Source organism: Gobio gobio, assembly GCF_949357685.1.
Source record: "Gobio gobio genome assembly, chromosome: 18".
Classification (NCBI taxonomy): domain Eukaryota; kingdom Metazoa; phylum Chordata; class Actinopteri; order Cypriniformes; family Gobionidae; genus Gobio; species Gobio gobio.
Window position 1 is genome coordinate 21,516,096 of NC_137111.1, and position 15,735 is coordinate 21,531,830.

The 15,735-nt window shown below is 40.3% G+C and overlaps 1 protein-coding gene across 11 annotated transcripts in view; it reads left to right on the forward strand.

Annotated features, from left to right (window-relative positions):
• syne2b (spectrin repeat containing, nuclear envelope 2b) overlaps positions 1-15,735 on the forward strand; it is a 124,283-nt gene that overhangs the window by 99,485 nt on the left and 9,063 nt on the right. For 10 of the 11 annotated variants that reach the window (XM_079843340.1, XM_079843348.1, XM_079843344.1 and 7 more), the window contains 11 exons: positions 5,998-6,160; positions 6,424-6,611; positions 6,725-6,875; positions 7,046-7,228; positions 8,749-8,886; positions 9,007-9,201; positions 9,290-9,590; positions 11,438-11,545; positions 13,230-13,357; positions 13,447-13,570; positions 13,659-13,858. In XM_079843340.1, coding sequence (XP_079699466.1) covers positions 5,998-6,160; positions 6,424-6,611; positions 6,725-6,875; positions 7,046-7,228; positions 8,749-8,886; positions 9,007-9,201; positions 9,290-9,590; positions 11,438-11,545; positions 13,230-13,357; positions 13,447-13,570; positions 13,659-13,858 — 1,879 coding nt within the window. The remainder of the gene's footprint in view (positions 1-5,997; positions 6,161-6,423; positions 6,612-6,724; positions 6,876-7,045; positions 7,229-8,748; positions 8,887-9,006; positions 9,202-9,289; positions 9,591-11,437; positions 11,546-13,229; positions 13,358-13,446; positions 13,571-13,658; positions 13,859-15,735) is intronic. The other variant, XM_079843345.1, reaches the window with a different exon arrangement.

Consider the following 15,735-nt stretch of genomic DNA (forward strand, 5'->3'; position numbering starts at 1 on the left):
CAAGTCCGAATCTAATGTTTGCTTCACTCCCTGTCTCCTTAGAGACCTTCTTCTGATCGATTTTTGAAGGCAGCATATTTGTAGTCTTCGCTGCCTTTGATATCCCACAATCCTGTGCTTTCCATTCTGTGACAGTTGAGCTGGGGGGAAAAAGATGGCGTCCGAAAGTTGCGTTTGCTGGTCAGTTAGTGTGTAAATTTACGTTTTTTACCAACATTTTCCACCTCACCAAAGCTCGCTCTATGCCTAAGAAGTCTGTCCGAAATAAGTTTTGTTAGCCTTCATGCATAAATGCTGCCTTACAAGCCATTTTCTGATAAGGCAGCGAGGCAAGGAGTCAGCTGCCTAGGTTTTTTCGGACGCAGCCAAAATGTGCAATGATGAGGGGTCCACAGGACAGGTTTGAGAACCACTGCCCCAAAGGACCTTTCAGTGAACCGTCTGTTCTTAAAAGAACAATTATTTTCTTATTTTAAAGAACATTTATATTTTTTTCCATTATAAAGCTACAACCTATTGTGCAATAGAAATGTTCCATGGATTTTCTTTATACCATTGATGTCAATAAAGAACCTTTAATTTTAAGAGTGTACTATTATACTCCTTTGGTGGCTAATGTGTGATTGGTGCACCATAACTATTGATTTTTAAAAGTATTTTAAATGTTATGAAAATTGCTTTGCATGAGTGTTATCGGTTCCAAAAAAATCTGACATTTAGGCAGAGAGCTCTCTTTATTTATTGCTGAAATTCATTACTGCGGCTTAAAAATACAGCTGAAGCATTACGATATTAGGCAGATCATCTGGTGGAATGTTGTTTAATGTAGTTGTGTTGCTTAAACTAGCCTCTTAAGAGAGGAAGGTGGAAGATGAGTTTGTTACCTGTTGCACTCTTTACCTGCAGCTCCCTTTTGCCTCATAACAACAGATATTCATTTAGATCTTCACATGTGCAGTCGAGCAAAAATCTCTGCATTCACATTGACAGTGTAGCTGGATCTCAAAAACCGGCTGCATTACTGCGTTAGTAGTATGTTTGCTTGTTTTACAAAAAGGCGGGCAGACCAATTATCCTTTTCTGTAGACATTTCTATCATAGTTCCAAGCTGAGCAGATTCCTGAGCGTCTATAGGCGATTTGAATGTTAACTCTGGCTCTGTGCCACTAATGTCAAGGTTTTAGAGCTAAAACTGGCTTTGCAGGTGCATGTAGACACTAAAAGTAGCTTTGTGGATCAGTAGGTAACCAGGCACGAGACCTGCCTTTTTGTCGGCTCTCGCCTTGAGCTGCAGCTTTACGCCTGTCAGTATTCCTTCTCATCAACCACTGAGACTCCATGAGAACAAGTCAAATGAAAAGACATGCAGGCAGTCATTATCAGGATGGTATAAGTTCACCCTGTCAGGATTTATTTTGTCTCAATGACCAACTGACTGTCCTTTATATATGTTGGTGAACTATTCCTTTAAATTCACTCTGTGTACACACAGCGAGTGTTTTAGTGATAGGCTTAGTGTGTGTCGATAATTCTGTTGAAGTCATTTGTTTTCTCGATGTCTGAGGTCAAAGTTCACAGGCGTGACTTCTGCATGCTGGGCCTGTCTCAGCTGGTTGCTCTGTTTTCATTGTGTCACTATCGAGTGATTTCTGAGATTATTCTGAGATTATTTTGAATCTGTACCATTTTAAGAGATATGTTAATATACTGAATATACTACCATTTGTAGTATTTACTAAATCTGTGGTCAGTAATATACGTTTTTTTGAAGAAATTAATATTTTTATTGTGCTAGGATGCATTAACTTGATCAAAAGTGCAAAGATATTTGTTATAATTAAAAAAGTTTTCTGTTCTTTCTATTCATAATGAATCCTGAAAATGCACGTTTCCACAAAAATAATAGGCAGCATCACTATTTTCAACATTGATAATAAGAAGAACATTTTTGAAATATTGATTTCTGAAGGATCATGTGACACTAAAGACTGGGGTAATAGAAAGAATAGAAAAACGTTATTTTATAATATTTAACAATAGTACAGTTTTTACTGTATTTTTGAACATATATGCAGCCTTGGTGAGCATAAGAAACCTTTTTTTTTAATTAAAAAATCTTTCCTATCCCAAGCTTTTGAACAGCAGTGTATGAATTTGTATGTCACTCACACAACTTGCAAATAGTAGTGTGTGATTGAGACGAGTCTCTAAGCAGGATTACAGAAGTTGACACAGACGCGTCCGATTCTTTTGTCACCTAAAATCACAGCAGAGTTCACCCTCACAGCATCTGCACACGCGGCAGCTGCCGTCTGCTAGCACGGGCCTTTGTGTCCACTCACCCTCCCATAAGTCTTCTGTCTACACTTATTGTGTCTCTCAGCCAATCAGCATCAAAGCTCTGTCCTTCTGCTCTTCTGCTATTTGCTGAGCGATGGCAGCCATTATGTTATTGAACTCTTGGTGTCTTACAAAACTCTGCTCACTAGTTGGACAAAGAGGCAACATAGATGTTATGTACAAAACACCCCCGCTGAACACATATAAATGATCTTGAAGATTCCCACTCTGGAAAGTTCATTAAAACTCTCTACTCACTGTTTTAAGGACCAATTATACTGCTTTGAGAGATGGTGACCAAAGCGCTTGAAGGAGGACATTTGTTTCCACTCAAAAGTTCAGACACCTGAGCTGAAACTGTTGCTAAGGCAGCAAATGTGTGTGTGACAGCATTGCCTGTCTCTGTATGTGTGGTTTTGTGTCTCTTCACAAAGAAGAGTCCACATTTTAACATAATCTTCATCCACCATGACTATCATCCTGAATGGATATCAAATGCTGACTAACCGTGAAGTGGGACGATAGAATTAAACCCTTCAGAGAGTTGAAGTGTGCTCTGAATCTTCCCAACACCCGTGAATTGCCCTCTTCTAAAGGCTGAAAGCAGCTCTATAAATGTGAGGCCCACCAACGTGGTTCCCTGTCGCCCAGATTTATCAACTCATTTGGCTGAACTGCTTTAAAGTTTGAACATAAATCAATTACTGCAAATAATAATGTTAACTATTTTACATTTTTGGACTAAATATGATCGGTGCTTGCTTGTTCAAAACATGCCACAAAGATGCCAGAAGTAGCCCAAATGGTGCGCTATACACTACACATTTATACTATGTTCTCTACTGTCTAGTGTGTGAATTTTATATGGTTGTTTTGTTATCCAGTATCAGATTCTGACAAGGAAAGCTGTGACAGTTGAGTGCATAAACTGACCAAGATTTCATGCTTAGGTTTTCCATTTAAATAAGTGTTTGGAATTTTTAGTGTGAACACACTACGCACACTATTTATTCTACAAAATGGCATAAAATAGTGCATAAGGACGCAAATTGGGTTGCTATGCAGTTGCTAAGGTGCTCTGAGTTTTTTTTCCAGGTGTTTGTTAGCTAGAGCTATCTATCTCTGTCTCCTCTCCACCAATAAGCTGGTGTGTGGTGGGCGTTCTGGCGCGATATGGCTGACGTCGCATCATCCAGGTGGATGCTACACATTGGTGGTGGTTGAGGAGATTCCCTTGTCTGGCTATCACCAGACCAAGCTCAATCTTTTAAGGTTGAACATTGGTCTGGGGAGTCTGCTATGTATTTTCTACTGCACAAGAGGCTTGACCAGCGGCCATTGTTCAAATGACTCTGCATGAAATTGGATCAACCAATCCTAGTCCTTCAACCAATCAGACCAACGACCCATCGCTTCTCTATCCGTCATTGTGTTAAACCCGCCAATAGTGCGCAAGGTGGAAATGTCGGTTTGTGATTGGTCCCTGCAAATTTGTAACAGAACCCAGAAATATGTACTGGGTTTACCCAGTTTAGAGATTCCCCCCTTCTATATGTAAAGCGCTTTTTGTGTGTGTTAATGGTACATATATGTTGTTTTAGGTTGCATGCAATTGTGTATTATTTGTTCTTTGCTTTAGTTAATTAGTGAAGTTCTCCCACCTGTTGCTTAGAGACACGGCACATTGATCTCCTGGGATTAATAATCTGTTCAGGTTAGGGTCGGATTTAATTAGCTTTAGTCCATGGAACATAATCTCAGACCACAGAGGACTACAACACATGTAGATCACCTTGTTTGAATCTATCTATCTATCCGTCCGTCTGTCTGTCCGTCCGTCCATCCTTATCATGACTGTGGATCACAATGTTGCCAAAGCATTAACATATTATATATAAATAATTAAAAAAAAACATATATGTAGCTCATGTCTATATCTATCTGTCTGTCTGTCGGCCCGTGTGTCCATCTGTCTGTCCATCCGTCTGGTTACAGTTTTATACAACCAAAAAGTGTCTAAATACTGTTTGTCTAAATTTTTACCAGTATATTGATTTACCACTTAATACTGCTTTGATAAATCTTTGGAATGTCTCGGTTGTGATCAGATTTGATAGATTTTAGTAGTTTTAATAGATTCAATTGAAAGTGATGTGGAAATAGAGCATCATCACTATCCCTACTGTAACTGACGCATCTCTTGGCCATTCAGTGAGCCAGGGAGTGGGGTGTGGGGTGAATATGAGAGAGGGACAGGAGGGTGGGAGTAATGTACACAGCAGCTCACGGTCTGTGGGAAGAGTGTGTGTGAGATCAGCCACAGCAATTCAGGCAGACATGCTAACGCTAACACGAGAAAGCCATGGAGCCTCACCGGTTTGTGAGTAAGTGTTTTCTAATTGTACACACACAGGCGGGTCTTATATGCATGCATTCATGTGAGTGTGAGAGGGGGATGGGCAGTGCTTTTGTCAGTGTGTGTGTGTGTGTGTGCAGTATCCTCAATGCAAGACTGATCAAAATCTCTTGCATGGAAACACACTTGTTTCTAGGGTGGACGTGCACGCTGCTGATGTGCAGATGGTGCATGTGCTCAATTCCAAACAGATATGCACTGTGTGAAGAGCATGCATCTAAAATCATGCATTATGCATAGAATCAAGCATTACTAATGCAATGAAAATGATATGCAACAAGATTTTAATATTATTAATCTCTCTTATATCTCATCTTTGTAAGGCTTTTATGTTTGTATTGATGTGATATAGAGGACATCTTGTCTCATTTCTTTATTCAAGCATATTTCAGTGTACCTTTTTACAACAAATATTTTGAGGGACTGCATGCATCTATTATTTTCCCATGATTTTGTTTGTGATAATGTGAATATCGCTTATGTATGTCACAGTAAGAATAAACCATCTGATAAGAACAAACGCTCCAACGCATCGATGTCACGTGCAGTTGAGTTGTTGTGTGATGTCACTTCTTCCACATCAGCACTGGTTTGTTTTGGTCGGACCTCCATTGGAATGGTCACATGACTATGGAGGAATGTCCCCATCCTCTTTGTCACATGACGTCACTTTTAGAGCAGTCTTAACTGTTCTGGTGTGGTTTGAATAGAGCTCGACAGACGGACCTGACATGGGTCACCGCACACTCAGACTGAGCAAAAAGCCTTTTTTCCTGTATTGTGTTGCGTATAACCCAGCTGATAGGCTTGATGTGTAGGAATGACAATAGGTCAGGGAATGTTTACTTCTTATGTGAACTGTTACTCAAGCACCACAGAGCAAAATATACTATATATAGATACAGTATATATATATATATCTAGTTAAACAATATCATGCTTTTTTTTTAAGCCATCATCGCTTATGAATATATACAGTATATGCATATTTTAAAATGGTTAAATCACTTGTTAAAGCCCATCACTCATAGAAGCCTTGCACAGTTACGTAACACTTGTAACTTTCGTATAATGATGACTGACATGAGTAAAAGATTGATTGATTGATGTTCGAGCAACCCAAGTCCTTTCCATATTTTGTTCTCTCTCTCCTCCTATTGCTTCCTGTCTCATCTTACACTGCTCTTTTAAATATTGGCAACATTTTCAAGCAATTGACAGACGGACCAATTGTGTTTCAGGGTGAGGAAACTGAAGGAGACATTGGTGACAGTGCAACAGCTGGATAAAAACATGAGTAATCTCCGTACCTGGCTTTCCCGCGTTGAGGGTGAGCTGGCCAAACCTATCAGCTACACAATCTGCCACAGCGATGAGATACAGCGTAAACTAACAGAGCATCAGGTAATCAGTGCATTCATTAACAAAACCATAATATCCAATATGTATGAATATCTACTCCTAAGTACATATTTTGTCTTATAATTCTCATATCATATCAAGTTTATATTCCTTTATTGTTTAAAATCAACATGAAGTTCCTCCTAATATGGGATGCCTTTTGCATCATTATAATGTCTTGGCAATGCCGTCTTTTTTAGACGCCTGGTAGTTTGTTGAGTGGTAGTAATGTCAGTCTTAGATTGTGATTTGCTTTTCACCACTAGGACTTGCAGAGAGACATTGAACAGCACACAGAGGGTGTGGCATCTGTTCTGACCCTGTGTGATGTTTTGCTGCATGATGCGGACGCCTGTGGCAGTGATGGAGAGAACGACTCCATTCAACAGACCACACTCAGCCTGGACCGCCGCTGGAGGAACATATGTGCCATGTCCATGGAAAGGAGGATGAGGTCAATACAAACACCCAAAACACCTTGTTTGGTCGCATCAATGTCACTATTTAGAAAGTTTAAATCGTTTTTTTTGTTTTTTGGGGCTCCTGACTCTACACTGCCACCTGCAGGATTGAGGAGACATGGCGTCTGTGGTGCAAGTTCATGGACGACTATGCACACTTTGAAGAGTGGCTGAACATAGCAGAACGCACAGCGGCCAACCCCGCCACTAAAGACGTACTCTACACTTGTGCTAAAGAGGAACTCAAAAAGTTTGAGGTCTGATTCTGTTTAGTTCTGTTTATTGATTTTTTGTTTTTCACTAATAGTAGCCTGTTCATCATATGGGAAATAGCAACAGATCTGTTCAATTTGATACTTAAGTAGTGGCTTTTGCAATTGTCATTAGATCTATTGGACACTTTTTTAAAAAACATGCACACATTCAGGCGTTCCAGCGCCAGGTCCATGAGCGCCTGACACAGCTGGAGCTGGTGAATAAACAATATCGACGTCTGGCACGAGAGAACCGGACAGACGGTGCCAGTAAGCTGAAGTTGATGGTACATGAGGGAAACCAGCGCTGGGATATGCTACAGAAGAGAGTTGCTGCTGTGCTCCGCAGGTTAAAGGTCAGATATAGGTCATACATTATTTTGTATTCGTCAAATCAGAATCCAGAATTTTTTTACATTTTAAAATATATTAAAACAGAAAACGTCTCAGGTTACGACTGTAACCCTGGTTCCTTGAGAAGGGGAACGGGAAACGGCGTCTGGAGTTGACGCTATGAGGAACGCCCTCTGCGTGACCTGTCTGAACACGTGTACCCAACATGCCAATCTATTGGCCGACGGCAGTCCATGACATAACAAGCGGAGCACCCGCTAGTATAAGAGGGCGCCTGTAAAATGCATCATCAACTCTTTTGTCTGAAGGAGATGTGCAGGCAAACCCGATGCATGGCAACAAGATGCCACATCTTGTTCGCCATTAAAAGCATAAATGCTTAAACACCAGATAAGAGGTCAAAGCTTTTGGCATACGACTGCTTTAAGGAGTTTACTTTAAATCGTTTCATCATTAGAAGGTCTTCTTTCTGTGCCTAGAATAGGATAATCAACAGAGCTGGACTGGGGCCTATCATTTAATTTGGAGTAAATAAAGGACAGAAACAAATAATATGAAATATTTTTTATATACTGCAAATGTGTAAAATATTGCATTATATATTGCAAGGCTCTCAAAAGTTCGGGAAAAGTTCAGGAGCTCCTTATGGCCATGCAATCTATTCCACAGCCAATCACGGGCTTGCTCAGGCCCTGGGGCTTCAGGTCCGCCTAGCCCTATTGTTAATGCGACCATGCATAGACTGCTTAGTGAAGCCACTTCCTAAACGTAATTTTTTTAATAGCAAGATGCTATTGAATGCTCCATTCTTCAATGCTTTATTGCAAAGGAAGTCCCGGCCTTATAAGCTTCCTGCCACCCTTGTAGGGCAGGTAAAACCTAAATGCTCCAAGAGCAAACAAAGCTTTAACACTAGCTATATTAGTATCTTGACAAAAGCTCTCAGGGAGTATTATTCAAAGGGATCACTCACTTTGATCTACCACTACTTCTCAGGGGGAGAAACAAGCTCTCAATTAATCAAAAGGGATAAAAATACATGAGGAGCGTAGCGGAAAGGCCCTTGACATTTCAACTCAACCCCTAAGGAAAATGCAGGGGAATTTAAGCTCTACCTATCTACCCTAAAGACAAGACAGCTCAACCCTGTCCAATAGTTTTTAACTATTATCCAAGGGGGAGCCAATCCTTACTCCCACTTAGGGAAGGAGGGACATGAATTGTTTCCTAGTTCCTAGTTATTCTCAATACCCAGGCTCTAGACCCCAAGGGGGCCGCAGTCATGCCCTGCTTATAGCCCCCGAGTACCTGGGGGAGAGCAGCTTATACCCTGTCTTCGGTAAAGGCACTCTACTTATAGAGCAGGAAAGGGCAAACTCTGTCCTGGAGGGTCACTGTCCTACAGAGTTTAGCTCCAACCCTAATCGAACACACACTAAATATTAAACACTGACTGGTTTGGCAATGACACAGAATTAAAAAAAGCATGTTAGTAAACTCTAAACGCTTCTCCTCTGTGCAGCACTTCACATCTCAGCGTGAAGACTTTGAAGGAACGAGGGAGGGGATTCTGGTCTGGCTGACTGAGATGGACCTTCAGCTCACTAATGTGGAGCATTTTTCAGAGAGCGATATTCATGAAAAGATGCGTCAACTAAACGTTTGTACACTCCGATCATATCTGAATTTTTTTTTGGTGTCATTTAAAAGGTTTAAACATGTTACATGAGTCTGGACTGCAGTCAGAATGCAGAATATTTTGTGCTTTGACTTCCTGCAGGCATTTCAGCAGGAGATCACTCTAAACACAAATAAGATTGATGCACTGATTGTGTTTGGAGAGAACCTGATCCAGAAAAGTGCTCCGCTGGATGCTGTACTCATCGAAGACGAACTAGAGGAACTGCACTCCTACTGCCAGGAGGTGTTTGGCAGGGTCGCCCGATTCCACTATCGTCTTATCAGCAGACGCCCGGTCAGTTTGAAAAGACTCATGTCACAAACACTCAACAAATACACTAAAGAATGAGTACTTAAACCCTTCCATCCATTTCCTTTCATAGGTGCTTGAGGAGGACCGAGAGTTCTCAGACAGAGACACAGATCCGGAGGACTCGGCTGACTACAGTGGGGTTTGGGAGAGGGAAAGGGAGGAGGAAGAGGAGGCTGCTATAGACTCCGATGTTTCACTGGCGGTACGTCAAGCCGTGTCCCACCTGTTACCACCTGCACTGGAGCGCTCAGGGCGTGAGACGCCCGTCAGTGTAGATTCTATTCCGCTGGAGTGGGACCACACAGTCGATGTGGGAGGATCTTCATCTCCAGAGGATGATGAGGAATTGACATACTACAGCGCCCTATCAGGTAACTCTTTACTGACTGGTCTCTGCCACTCTATTAAAGCATATCTAGAGCTGTTATCTGCTGCTCTATTAAAGTTTATCTAGAGTGCATGGATCTCTCTGTTTGTTTGTTTGTTTGTTTGTTTTTACAGTTTTTATCTCTGTCTGTTATGTATCTATATGTTCGAGTGTATCTAGATCACTATCTGTAATCTGCCGCTCTATTAACCCTCTGGGGTTCTTCATTTATGGGTGACACTCAGGACCTCCGGGTCAAAAATGACCCGGAGGGCGGGATTAAGATAAAAAAGATTTGAGTAAAATCAATGAAATAAAGTTTTGTTCAATAATATTTTTTCTTTTCTTTTTTGGTGTTTTGAGATAATTGATTTATAATTCATTAACAAAACCAGATTTATAATGAATATTTATGCAATAATTATAACCCATTTTTTCCCATTGAATATAAAAAAAAAAAATAATAATAAAAAAAAAAAAAAAAAAAAAAATATATATATATATATATATATATATATATATATATATATATATATATATATATATATATATATATATATATATATATATATATATATATAATTTTATTTTTATTTTTATTAAAGCTGTATTTCATTTTAGAGTCAAGCCTAGGCCTCATGAAAGCAATTTTTTTAATGAGATTGGTGCCATCCGGTGGACACATTGAGCATTTTTATCATGCAATAGCACATTTTTACCACTATAGTGGATCTTGCGTTTTATAATTTTAAAAAAAAAATCATAGCTTCATCGGAATGGTCCGAAACTTGGTGACTTTATTGGTACTTGGTATATGAACACCCCCAAAAATTGGGGACAGGATTTGAAAAGTCTAAGTGGTCGTAAAAAAAATAGTCACACTCAGGACCTTCGGGTCAAAAATGACCCCTATAGGAAATGAATGGGAAATTAGTTTTTTGTGCATACAATCTACAAATCAGCCAGGATGCAGGAAAAAAGGACTCAACAGTGAAGGGGTGAATCTCTAAAACATCAAGAGTGCAAAACAGACCAAAAAACTCTCACACACACACTTATACACACAAAAACACACGCACACACAAATTAAAAGGTGTGCCATTCCAAAAGCTAATTGTGTTTTTGTGTGTGTGAGTTTTTTGGTCTGTTTTGCACTCTTGATGTTTTAGAGATTCACCCCTTCACTGTTGAGTCCTTTTTTTCTGCATCCTGGCTGATTAGTAGATTGTATGCACAAAAAAACTCTGTATTTTCATATTTTTGCCAATTTCCCATTCATTTCCTATGGGGGTCATTTTTGACCTGAAGGTCCTGAGTGTGACTATTTTTTTACGACCACTTAGACTTTTCAAATCCTGTCCCCAATTTTTTGGGGTGTTCATATACCAAGTACCAATAAAGTAACAAAGTTTCGGACTATTCCGATGAAGCTACGGTTTTTAACATTTTTTATTTTAAAAGATTTGGGTCAGAAATGACGAAGAGCCCCAGAGGGTTAAAGTATATGTATCCCTCTGTCTGCTATCTGCTGCACTGTTAGGTTAATGTAGATTTAGCAGATATATGTAATAGTCATTTTGTTGAGAACGCATATTGTTTTTGCAGTTTTTTGTTGATGCGAAATGGACCCCCAATTATAGAATGAGCCATGAATTGTTAGATTGTATCTAGATCTCTGTTATCCGATGCTCTATCAGTGTATGTACGTCCTTCCTGTCAGTTGTCTGCCTCTCTGTTATACTGTCTGCCGCTCTGTTACACTTATATCTATATCCCGCTGTTAGAGTCTATCTAGATCTCGGTGTCTGTTATCTGATGCTGTATTAGTTTAGATAATTCTGTCTGTTATAGTGTCTCTAGATCTGTCTGGCTGCTGCTCTTCTGTTGCAGATGTAGAAGTCACTGAGAGCTCTCAGTCATTTGTTAAAGCTACATCTAAAGCTCTGAAAGCTGTGTCCGGTAGGCATCAGCCTGCTGCATGGTGTCAGCAATCTAACTGCACATTACATATGTGTTTTAGCATATATAACAATACCTGCATGAACCCAACTGCATCCTACATGCTTCCTTCATTTGTTTCTAAATATAATAGACATTTTATGCTTTGTGCTCACTCACTGCCTGGATGCTCACTGCTTCCTCTCTCAACCATGTCATGCTCTTAAAGTCCCCTGATGTATGTTTTAATGTTTGCCAAGAATCTACTTCTGCATGTGTTGCAGTGCTCTCACAGATGTTTAATAATGCACGTCCATTTTGCCAAATTTGACCAATGCACCCTTTTCACATTTCCAGGCTTCTCAAAAGCGGAAGTTGTCAAGCTTTCACAGATGTGTTTCGCATTGCACATCAATTTTGCAACCAGTGAACCCTTTTCACATTTCCAGGGTTCTCAGGAGAAGTTGTTGTCATAATCCACCTGCTTTGATGCAAATGTTTAGGATATTGGATTAAAAAAAGGCTTGATGAAAAACGCCAAGATGCGCATAAAAAACAACAACATATGGACTCAGTTATAATTTTTATCTCATAAGAAGACATGTGCATGAACTACAGTGGAAAAACCCATTTGCCGAATAAATCCAAGTGGTCAATGACATCCAGCTCCCCCTTATTTATGATTTAAGGGGTGAAGCTGGACATAGTCCAGTTCCAACTCTGTGGATTAAATGGGTGGAGCGTAACCTAATTTTAGGGTTAGGCTGTGGCTGGACCTTCCAGCTCCACCCATTGGCTCTGCAGTGAGCAGCCTTTCAATAAATCCCTTGATGCGCTACAAAAACTCATGTGATATGCTGAAATGCCTGAGCCAAAAAGGTGTGTTCGACTTGAAGTGGCCCTACGCAGAGCGATTAGAGTCATACACCGATCACTCTGCACAGCTCCGCATTAAGTCGAACGCACCTATGGTCTGTCATCAAAATGGTTTGGTTTATTGTGTTTCGTCTGCGTGCTCTGAGGCACAAGTAATTTATCATGTACAAAAAAAGATCCACAGTGGCTTCCCTTCTGTTTTTATTACAGATATTTTGTGACAATTTCCCAGGAAGTGACGATTTTGTTCTCTTGAACACATGGGATGGAAACGATGCTTTATTCGCAAATGCTTTATGCGATATTCCACTTTTGTGCATAAGTTAAATTCGCAACTGTGGATGGTAACATAGTCATAGTGGGGTAGACTTCTATAGTGGTGAGCGGAAACTACACCATATCATGTTTGTGTTTTCATTTGCTCCAGTAGCAAAATAAAAAATATCCACTATAGTGTTTCTATGACTTTCCAAGAGAGAAAAAAATATTGAGAGATCGATTACATTCAGAGAAGAGAAAGAAGTCAAATTTGCAGACACTCCCTTAACCGCTGTATTAGAATCACTCACACAGCAGCATTAACCAGTTTTCTGTAATTGAATAGCAAGGCAAGAAAACACTGAGTGCTGTAAATGTACTTTAGATTAAAAAAAATGAAAATATTAAAAACGTTGCTTGATTTACAATGTTATTAACTGTGAAAACTCTTAATCACAGTCTGTGAAAAGGGTCCATTGCATCTTTTCAGTAGCATGAGTGATGACTTCCTGCATGCTTGTTTCGAGTGATATTAGGAGTTCAAATCTCTCTCTCTCTGTCTCTCGCTCAGGGGGAAGATCAATGGTGGAGACATGGCACTCTCCTGATGCACCAGACAGGAAACGAATGAACAGAGAGTCTTACAGTCTCACATCGTCTCCCGCTGACACCTGCACACAGTTCCACCCACAGGCCTATGTGAGTACACACTCATATTTATCAAACTGGGCTACACACATATTAACATTGACTTACACATATTTTTGTCGTATGTCCTCTCTCTCCAGGATAAACTCGTGTCTGAGTGTGCTGGCAGTATAGACAGTATAAAGCGAGTGAAACTGATTCTGAACGAGGAAGAACAACTGGAGGATCATGGACTGACGGTCCTCTCTGCAGCAGATAAGACAAGTACTGCTGTTTGTATTATGTACACACACTTTTACAGACATGCTCGTTCAAATATATGTGACCTTTGCCCTCTGATCTGTGGCCTCAGGTGTGATCGAGCGATGGGAGCTCCTGCAGGTGCAGTCGTGCAGCGTGCCGCAGGATCTTCAGCAGTGGCACAGACTGAACTCTGACCTCACCGATGTCATGGCATGGCTGAACGCTGTGATGCCTGAGCTAGAGAAACTTCAAACTCTAGAGCCAAAAATCACCATCAGAGACATGGAGAGCAATATCCACAAACTAAAGGTACACATTTAGAGAGATCGAATGCAAGAACTGAAAGTTAATAAATCAATAAACCACTCGAAGCCATGCATTGCAAGTGGACCTTCATTAAACCTTCTTAAAATGATAAGTCACTATAGTGCATTTCATTGAGTGGCTTAATACTTAAAGGTCCCATGGCATGGCATTTTTCTATTATTTTATAGTGTTTCCTGAGGTGTACTTATATTGTTAGTATGATTTTTACATCATAAAATGTCATAATTTAGAAATAAAAGGCATTTTTTCTATACTGCTGTTTGCCCTGTGGCTGACTGCCCTGCTTCAAGAGGCGTGTCTGCTGTGAGACTTCAGGAAAAACGCCCACTGTTGTGATTGGCTGACATCTTTGCATTTTAAATGAGCGGAGGGGGCGTGGTTTAACGAGGCACGAGCAGGCACGAGTCTGCCAGAGACAGATGGACCTGTGTTCACTTCACATCAGTTCTCTCAGCATGTCTCAGTTCAGGGTGAACTAATGTAGTTACTAGAATATACTTCAGGTTATTAGTTTATTTCTAGTCAGAGGGGCTGTCACTCAGAAAGTTAGTAAATTATGGATCAGCGCTGACTCGAGACGCGAACCGTTTAGAACGATTCAGTCCGATTTGGTGAACTGGTTCGGTTCACTAAAAAGAACCGATTCAAAAGAATGATTCGTTCGCGAACAGGACATCACGGAGACGGAGCGATTGCTAACAAAGTTATTTATAGTAACTACTGAGTTATGAGAGCGTTGTCTGTCAGCGCGAGTTTATTGTGTTTGTATCTGAGAGTTCTGAATAAACACGAGTCCCAGTCACACCGAGTCCTCTTCATCATTATTCTACCAACTTTGTAACACATGCAATGTCCAATTACAGCGAGATGAACGAGTTAGTAAGTTTGATTAAAGCATTATTTCTAGATATGTTCCAATCATATGAATAGCGTCAGTGATGCGCATTGAGTAACTTACACAGCGCAAACAAAGACACAACAGCAGTAATCGAATGTAATCCAGTTTATTGTGGGGAAAGCTGGCTAGCCTAGCCCAGATACCCTCACGCTTACCCCCCTTCTGCTTAATCTCACGCCGCGTTTGGTGCCTCCGCTGTGGGCCAGATGCAGTACTGGGGGTCGGGGATGTTGAAGGCCGAGCTTCGGCGTGTGTGAGGTTTATCTCTAAAGATGTTACTGCTGATGTTAAACAGAAAAGACTGTATGCACATTTTAGAACAGATAGACGCGACGAGGACGTACAAAACACTGACTCACAAGATAGAAAACACGAAAACACCGTTCTGTCGGGAGAGAGAGAAGCCGCAGCGTGTGCACGAATAATAAATAATTAGCTACACATCAGAAATCAATGATCACAGATCAGAAGGAACTGAAGAAAGACTTCTGTTTTCATTTGTACATCCAAACACTGAGAAACTGCCAGTTCACTCGTTCACAAGTAACGTTAATGATCTCTCGAGCGTTTGCATGGGCGTGCCAGATTCTCTGGGCGGAGGAAACCGTTCCTGCTTGGACGTCAAACCAGGAGGCTTCAGGATTGGCTCGTCTGGCCTGTCATTTTCTCAAAGGCAGAGAAAGACAGCCAGAACTCGGGTTTACACCGATCAACATTTCTATCCACTTGGGGACAATATTCAGGCTAGGGGAACTCATATTAATGTTGAAATACCTCATAAAATGAAAATTTCATGCCATGGGACCTTTAAAAAAAGTTGTAATAACATAATTTGAAGTAAATAATTTATATTAATATATATTTTTCATTATATACATTACCGTTCAAAAGTGTTTTTTATTCTGCAAGGACACATAAAAATAATGATTTCTATTGTAAATAAATGCTGTTCTTTTGACTT